Here is a 9,087-nt window from a genome sequence, read left to right on the forward strand (position 1 = left end):
CGATTCCACAAAAGACTACAGGCTATGAGTGCAGCACCAAAAAGGGAGGAAGAAAAGGGATAAAAGCGGCTGCTAAATAATCCCATTTAACTCTGAAATGTGCACTGCTGCTTTTATTCTTGACACACAGCGAGCAGGCCTGGTTCAAGCCGAGTGGGTTGAATTGGCAAATAGAGTAAGCAGAGAGGGAGAGAGACATGTTTTGAAATGAGGCTTGAAAGGCAGCCCAGTTTGCAGCTTAGGGAATCGCTAAATGTCTGCCGGGAACGCAAGGATGGAGAGAGAGTGCGAGAAATAGGAAGAGATGAAAGAGTGGAAAGAGGACAGCATAGGAGGGAAGTCAAGTGGATGGAGGGAGCAGGAGCTGGCAAGGTTATGAAAGGTACCGTCAGAGAAGGAGAGAAAAGAGACAGAGGCAGGTGGGGTCAGTGTACATAAAACTGCAGAAAGTGAAGAAAAAGATTAAGGAAAGGATAGAGGAGAATACTTTTCACACACATCCACTCCTCAAAGGGGGGAAGAGTGGATGTACGAAATCCAGAGATGTGGAAACAGCCTGCTGTGAAATTCTTCCTCAGCTATCTCAGCAGTTTCTCTCAGCTCATTAAGAGTTAGAAAGGTAAAGTCCAGGCATGATCTACCCCCCCCCCCCCACACACACCTCTTTCATCTTCCTCTCTGCCTCTTTTATCCTCTTTCTGCTCCCTTTTCAATCTACCATCTATAAAAGCTACCTTGTATGCTGGGAAGTCTGATTACATCTTGATTTTTTTTTTTTTAATCAGGTGGATTTGAGCAATGTCATTGTACCTACAAATTAGAAATAAAAACATATATATAATTGATATTGTATTTATTTCTTCCATTTTATTGTCCTGGTTTTTACTCAGCATTGAGCATTCTGATCTTGGCATAAATACATTATTTGTTCTTTATCTATGACTTAATATTATGTTTAAAAAAATCACTTGTTTAGATATATATGTATCTTACAGTGGTGTTCTTTTAGAGAATATAGGTGAGGAAATACAGTAAAGGTCCTGAAGTCCTGTGTTTGGTTTTCTCAGGTGAAGCAGAGCTGGATGCCGTTTGTGAAGCCTGTCTGCCTTACCTAAGCTGTCGACAACCCATCAGACTACAAGAGGCCTGCCTAAGGTAAGCTTTTATAAAAGCCCATTGCAGTGCTGTAAAGTAACAAAGTACTTGAGAGCAATTTTGAAGTAGTTTTATTATTGCAGTTATTCCATTTTATGCTAATATTGTTTTATTTCACTGCTAGTTACTAGTTACGTTGCTGATTTTACATATAAACCATATGACATACTGTATTTGAAAATATGTTGTGTCGTTCAGGATTAAACTACTTGACAGTATGTAAAATGGTTGTTTAGGGAGTTTCTCTTTATTCAAATTGAGAGTCTAAGGACAGAGGATGTTGTATTGCTGTACAGACTGTAAAGCCCCCTGAGGCAAATTTGTAATATGTGATAGTGGGCTATACAAATAAAATTGACTTGACTTGACTTGAATTTAGCTTCACCTAAACCTTACATGTTAAAGGTGCCTGATATAGTGTATAAAATGTGTTTCTCACAGAACACATTTTGTGTATCCTTGATGTCTAACAAATGTGTTGAATGCATTTCCTTTCCTTATAAAACATTTGCAAAGCTGATTTTTAAAATATTTTAAATCCTATATTGTTTACATCCCTGTTTACTTACTAGCAGTCTTGCTCTTTCCAGCTTTTGTTAGCACATTGTCACGTTTGTTGGCTCAACAACTGTTGGTCAGTCAAGGTCACAAACTCCACAGGGTACCTTTAAGAGAGTATTAATAATGAAACAATAGAATAATATACATCAAAATATAGCAATATGGGGCTATTCTGCATAATGAGTACTTTTTATATACGGAGTACACATAGCTGATAATACTGTATTTTTACTTAAAGAATAGCTCTGTTGTAATACAATACTTAAATATATACTGAAAGAGTTATTTTTCGCTGTAATCATTCCTCCTCTCCAGTCCTTTCCTAATGCAGCTACACTGCAAAAGATGGGTGACAAACTCTACAGTCCACGCTTCACGCTTAAATGCTTTCTAAAGTTCAGCCGAAGAATCATTATGAGTCTGTGTTAGCCAGACCAAATCAATTTCTTTGTTCTGGCATTCGCATTGTCAACAAACCTACATGTGATTGCCAAGATGTATCCCTCTGCCACTGCGTGTACTAAAACATTTGATTTGGCTATCTCAGGCTGCTGAAGCACAATTTTAGCTTTGGCTGAACTTTTTAAATGTATTTTTCACAGAACAAGGACTATGGATTTTGTCCTCCATTTCTTACAGTGTTGTCGAGCTACTACTAAGGGATCTCATCATGTCCTGTATAGAAAGGACGAATGATTTGATCAAATAACTCTTTCACTGTACATATGGCATGTGAGTAGTGTGTAAAAAAATCTGATCCTATCGTTTAGGTAAAACATTTGAATATAGGGCTTTTACTTGTAAAGGAGTGGTTTTAACTTGTAGTATTTTTTTAACTGTGAACACCACCTCTTGCCCACTGACTCTAGATGACTTATTCTGTTCATAGCTTGATGATGGATATATATAATGCATGGCATATTTAGGAAGTCCCTGTTAAATGCTGAAATCTGTCAAAAATTTAGGGCTAGGGCTTTGCGATATGACAATATATATCGTGTGACAAGAGAAAAATGTTTCATATTTTGCTCTATCGTTTATATCGTTGTGACGCAAATCACACTCTTTACAGCAATATTTTTCGTCTTTTGGAGTCTGTCCATCTTTTGCGCAGATTACATTGTTAAATTACTCATCTTGGCTTTTTACTTGTGAAGCTTTTATTGCACTTACAGTAACATAACGAGTTAAGTTGTCGTCACCTCTCCACTGCTGTCTGTCTCCTCTGCTGCGCTGCACACGCTCGCAGGGCTCAGTCCCGCAGCGCTGAGAAAGAGCAGAGAAACAGTGAGACGGCGACTAGAAATGACAGCAAAACGCAGTAGAGTCTGTCTTTATTTGTGTTATTTACCAAATTTATGTGCACTCTTTTAATTTCAGCTCAGTGTGAGAGTCTCTTCTGGGTTTTGCTGTCACTTATGGTCGCACTACTCTCCTCTGCTCTCTATAGCCCCTTAGCTCGTACTTAGACCAAACCAGGCGGTGCAGCGTACATCCACAGTGTTGAGCGGAGGTGTGTGTGGGTGTGGGCATGTTTGTGCTTTAGAACATAACCGCTGTGAAACAATCAGAAAATAACATTTTATTGATCTGATTCACCGGCTTTCTCACTACCAGTGCTCCCTCTCTATTCATTCACTCTCTAGCTCACTTGACCGCAGCTGCTCTCTCTCTCTGGTGCTCTCAGCTGTTTTTAAAGTTGGGAAGCCGACAGAAAAGTCTAACTTAACTTTTAATGTTATCAAACGAAGAGAAATGTCCTCCCCTCGTTCTAGTAACGTCTTTGTACTCACTCATGGCAGAGTTTACAGCTCTGGTCAGTCTGATCTCCGTCAAGCCTCTGAATCCGGAAAACCCGCATGCTATGTAAAAGCACACACAAAGGTGGCTTTATGCTGGCGGGGGGAGATGAGGGGACGGACCAACTATTTATTAATTGAATTAAAATGTGCTATATTAGGATAGGTATCGTTATCGGGATATGAAATTACCTATATCGGGATATGAGATTTTGGTCATATCGCCCAGCCCTAATCAAATTTAACAGCAATATAGTTCATGTCACATAATATCAATTACACAAAACTTTTACCCTAAATTAAATTTAAAGTTGCTTTAGATAACATGCTGTATGTTTGAATCCAAATGAAATTCTAGTGTTGTTATGGTCACTTTAACAGCCACATGAAGTGATGAATCAAGACATAACAGCAAAATCCACTCTGGCTGGATCCAAATGTCATTTCCCCAGACTTTCAGTCTGGTCTCTCATGGGCTCTCGGTCATACTGTGACATGTCTGAAATGCTCACCGTCACTGTGGGGCGCTGGGCTGCAACAGGGTAAAATGCGCAACGAGACGTGACAGCAGACTTCACTTCTTGCTATGGATACGAAAAACGCTTAGCCCTCCAACCCTGTAATCTAGTTTTCCTAGCAGTTCTGAATGGTCTCCACATTGGCACTTTATGCACTGTTCACTGCTTTACATAGATCTAAATTTCTTTGATATTTGATAATATATTAGATATGCACAGTAAAACTCTCCACCATTTTGAATAGCTTTGCATAGAAATTAAAATGAAACCCTTGCCTGAGGATTTCACACTCATAGATGGTCAGCTATAACATTTGTATGTGCAATATCAATTCACTTATACATTGAAAATAAAAGATGAATAGCTTTGTACTGTTATGTTTATCCTCTCCTTTTCATTGTCACATCCATTGTGCTTTGGGGTAGAATTTGGGGTAATCTTTCGAGCAAACTTAAAAGAAGTCAGCTCCCTAAGTGGACTCTCTGGACATTTTTTGATGAGTTGTGGAATTGGACAACTGTCGCCACTCCAGACTTTACAGGAACAGGCTCATTAAGTTCAGCAGTCTGCAAGTGCAGGGATGTCTGGACAGTTTGATTCAACCACAGTCTCATAAATAGCAGCTATTGAGTGCCCCATATAGAGGAAGCTGGATTTGACATTAGATCTTCTTTCACCATCATTTCTTTGCTGTCCTTTTGTGTAAAGTAACACACACTGGCCTAGTTGGTAAAAATGAAGATACAAAAGTACATGTTGTTAAGTATTCTTAAGTACTTTTAGATTTCCTGCTAATTAAGCATACAGGACTGAAAACCTCCTGTTTTACATCCTCTTTGGAGGTGAAAAAACAACCTGAAGGGAAAAGGCAGTGTTGAGATAATGAGCTTAATAGTCAAACTGTAGGACTGCGCATTAAAGCTAGTGAACCTGCTGTGTCCTACTCAGTCTGTAACTTTGGATTACAGGAAGGTGTTTTTCCATACCATAGATGTTACATATCTTAGCAAAATACAGCCCAGAGCTAATCCTGCTCTTGTGTATCTTTCACTCCTCTCCACAGCGTTTTCCGACACTTAATCCAGGTGGATCCGGATGCCTTCTGGTTTACTTTGAATGAGCTGCACTGCCCGTCCTCCTACATCCCGCCACACCCCGACCTTCAGCCTGTGCAGCTGAACGGGATGGGGCGACCCAGAGACGAGTACTCAGACAACGTGCTGAAACTGCTGAGGGAGGAGTTTGGCTCAGTTACTGAGACAGTCGACCAGCCAGGCAGCCAATGAGCTGGTGATAGATGTGACTGAGTCGTCTCTCGAATGGATGGTTGATGGAACCACTGACTCCAACGAGTCAATTAACTGAAAGAAAATCAGACCGTTGTGGCGAAAAACAGCCATAAGATGCTGGTGTGATAACCTTCATGCTGTATACGGCTCTGATAAGCAGCAAGATACAAAGAGAAAATGTCAATGAAGCATCTCCACTGCTGTTCACTCTCAGGCTGCAGTGTAGAAACCAGGAACAAACCTGATAGGACTACAATGGGAGATATGCAGTGACAGTGCTGATGTTTTTCATTTCATGTGAAGGCACTGACATATACTGTACACTGTAAAAAAAAAAAAAAAAAAAAGAAAAAGTTATTTCACAGAAATTTACTGTATTATTTTACAGTTTTTTTGTTTTTTCTACATTAAGTGTAAATGCCATAAAAACACAGAAAATTATTTTTATTAAAAATATTCACCATAAAATAAAGGCTGTAATCTGTAAATTAATATAATGGAATATTATCGTTTTTAAGGCAACTTTCTGTTTTTTACTTTAAATTTAATGTAAAAAAAAGTTTTTAAAAAAAGTAAAAAAAATGGTAAAAAGTCTGGCAGCAAAAGCTTCCAAACACTTACCATCAAATAACGGTAAAAAAAACCTTTAGTCATTCTACAAAGAATTTTTAAAAAAAATACAGATATTTACTGTAGACATTATGTGTAAAAAAAAATGTGTAAAATAAAAACAAAAAAATTATAAAATATTGGTAGAAGAAGAATTTCTGGATGTAAAACACACAAAAAAAATATATGTAAAATTATATTCAAATTATCCTCCTTTAACACCCATTAATGGTATCTTGAGAGCTTTAGGCTTTAATTGTATGTGATTATCTCATCTATTTACAGTAAATTCCTGGTAAAAATATTGGTTTGATACTGTACAAAAAAATAGGATCATGCAAAAATGGCTTACAAAAACATAATTTTAATAATCATTACTTTATATAAACATTTTCTGAAAGTAATTACAAGCAACTATCCAATATATCTACAGACTTTTCCAATTAACGTATGAGATTTACTGTATATAAATAGTATTTGACAGTAATTACAAGCAACTATCCAATTTATCCATCTGACACTCTTCTTCAGAGGGACATTTTTTATATACTGTGTGTACACTGCCATCATTCTTCAGAGCCTGCCACAGCTGTGAGTACTGTAGCTCCCTCAATTTGTTTTGTGCATTGCATTGTGGGAGAATATTATTCATCAATAGTTCACACAAAAATCAATCAAAAGTCAATTTTGTCACTTTTCCATTATGAACACACTAAACACTTAAACCTGCTGTATACTGAATGAGTGATCCAACTGTGGTGAATGATGAATGAGCAGAATACGCTGAATGAAACTTAATGACTCTTTTGTCCAGGCGCAACATGAAAATGACACTCCCTCTCCCCAGCTCCCAAGAAACAGCAGCAACAAGGGATTTTGCAGCCTTTAAATGTTTATTTCATAGTTGTGGTTTCAAGGTGAGTTAACAGCTAAACAATAAACAAAAGGGAACTAAAGCTAATCAACCTAAAATTACCTATTTAAACATAAAGAAACAAAAATACAAATCACTGACATAACTCCTAACTTAACAGAAACAGGAGGAAAGATATTAAACAAAAATGCTATCCACCCCTACAGAAACTGGGCTGTACACAGTGGGACAGAGAAGCAGAACAACAACAGCAACAACAATAACAATAGATACATGACTAGCGACAACAAACAGCAGCAACAGCAGGAACCGCAGGAGAAGGACATCCCCATGTCAGTGTGGTCCATGGGGTTTCCTGCGGATGAGAAAGCACAAAGAACTCCGGGGAAGAAGTCAAGTTATTAACATGCATTAATGGTAAATGAATACATACAGATGGAGAGGAGGAGAGAGGAGCTCAGTGCATCAATGGGAGTCCCCTGGCAGTCTAGGCCTATAGCAGCATAACAAAGGGCTGGTCCAAGGCGAGCTTGGTCGGCCCTAATTATAAGCTTTATCAAAAAGCAAAGTTTTAGGCCTACTCTTAAACGTAGAGGCTCTACCTCCCATTCTACTTTTGGAGACTGAAGAAACCACCAGTAAGCCTGCATTCTGGGAGCACAGTGTTCTAGTGGGGTAATAGGGTACTATGAGCTCTCAATAATTGCAGAGATCAATGGCATAGAACCAACAGCAAGCGCACCAAAAGTAGTTACAAAAAATGACCAGCAAGTGTTGCACTGTGTTAACCTCCTCATCAATGGGTTTGTACACTCAATGTCTCAAAAAATAAATAGAAATGTGGATATGTTGACAGCTAGACAAAAAACAGGCATCTATAGATAGGCATTTATGCAGTGATTAATCTACACAGACAGTGAACATCATATGAAGCATCGACTATTGTGCAGTAAATCAGTTTGGGACATCTCATCCAGGTAGCATCAGTTAGGATCAAGCTCTCACTGGACAGTGGCCTCCATCAGCTGTGATCATGTGGAGCCACTTGATAACTGGCAAAACACACTCAATGTAATTCTGGAGACCGGTTAGAGGTTCATCCTACCTGATAGGAGGGGACTGCTTTACGGCTATCATGGAGACAGGACGAATAATTTCCGCCCACTAATAACTTTGTTGTCATACATTTGACATTTGAATATTGCATTGAGATAGACTTGAAAAGTCCAAACCTATCCTTGAATCTACTTAAATTTTAAGAATGCTACAGGAAGCGTTCAAGTTCGTTTCCCATACAATATGTTATGTCAACACTGTACTGATAGATGTTGACATTTCTGTGAGTGTACTGAGAAGTTACACTGCTGGTCTTGAAGAACTCAGAGACCCCTCGCGCTGATACACTGGAAGACTACGAAGGGCCAGAGTGCATCTCATGTTCATGAACATTTTGTTCCTAAACTGAAATTGAAAAAGTAATAATTATTACACAAATAATTATACATCACACAAACATCAAGCACAAAACAGTGTAACAGTTTGACTAATGTAATTTCCAAAAAAGAATGTAATTATGATGGTTCTATTTTTTTTTAAACAACCATAGTTGCCCAAGCCAGTGTTTGAGAATTATATGTATAAAAATGTTTGCGGTCATGTTTCCAGACTTTACAAACTTGCCAGGGTTGTAAAATACTGACTTGCAGTATTATAAAGTGCGATGCAGTGTTTTGGCATCTGAATAGTCTCAAAACACGTGGATCTATCCCTCCAACTGGACTTCTTGTATCATCACTGCTACCTGAAGCAACATGCCAACACTAATACAGACCATTTTTGGTCTGAACAGGGTTCAGACAGATATTCAGTCTGGTAATAGCTCAGTACATAAAAAGCACTGAGTCTACATATTCTTGAATAATTCAATACAAATATACTACTCTTGATGCAGACAAAATCAATTTTAAAACATACCTCTGATTGCTGTATAAAGGGCAATGTCAGTCAATTTGATCCTGCGGGAACAGATTTATCAAAAAATATGAAATAATTTGTGTTACAGTCCTAATTGCTAATAAGTTAACAAGGACCTCACAATGAAATGCTTTAGTGACTTTTTAAATACAAAATGTAAGTATTTATCTGACTTATCAATACAATAGCTGTTTTGGGGTGAGTGAGTGATTTAGTCCTAGATGTGCACAAAACACAGGAATGTGAACTTTTGATTAGTTTACAAAATAACAGTCAAGTAAAAACTTCAAATGTAATATGGACAGGGT

The 9,087-nt window shown here is 38.1% G+C and overlaps 1 protein-coding gene across 1 annotated transcript in view; it reads left to right on the forward strand.

Moving 5' to 3' along the window:
• Positions 1 to 5,794, forward strand: part of tti1 (TELO2 interacting protein 1) — a 28,221-nt gene extending 22,427 nt beyond the window's left edge. The window contains exons 13-14 of the mRNA XM_067591488.1: positions 1,068 to 1,155; positions 5,097 to 5,794. Coding sequence (XP_067447589.1) covers positions 1,068 to 1,155; positions 5,097 to 5,319 — 311 coding nt within the window. The 3' untranslated portion in view covers positions 5,320 to 5,794. The remainder of the gene's footprint in view (positions 1 to 1,067; positions 1,156 to 5,096) is intronic.
• The last annotated feature ends 3,293 nt before the right edge of the window (positions 5,795 to 9,087 follow it).

The sequence above is a fragment of the Thunnus thynnus genome, chromosome 6 (genome assembly GCF_963924715.1).
Source record: "Thunnus thynnus chromosome 6, fThuThy2.1, whole genome shotgun sequence".
NCBI lineage: Eukaryota > Metazoa > Chordata > Actinopteri > Scombriformes > Scombridae > Thunnus > Thunnus thynnus.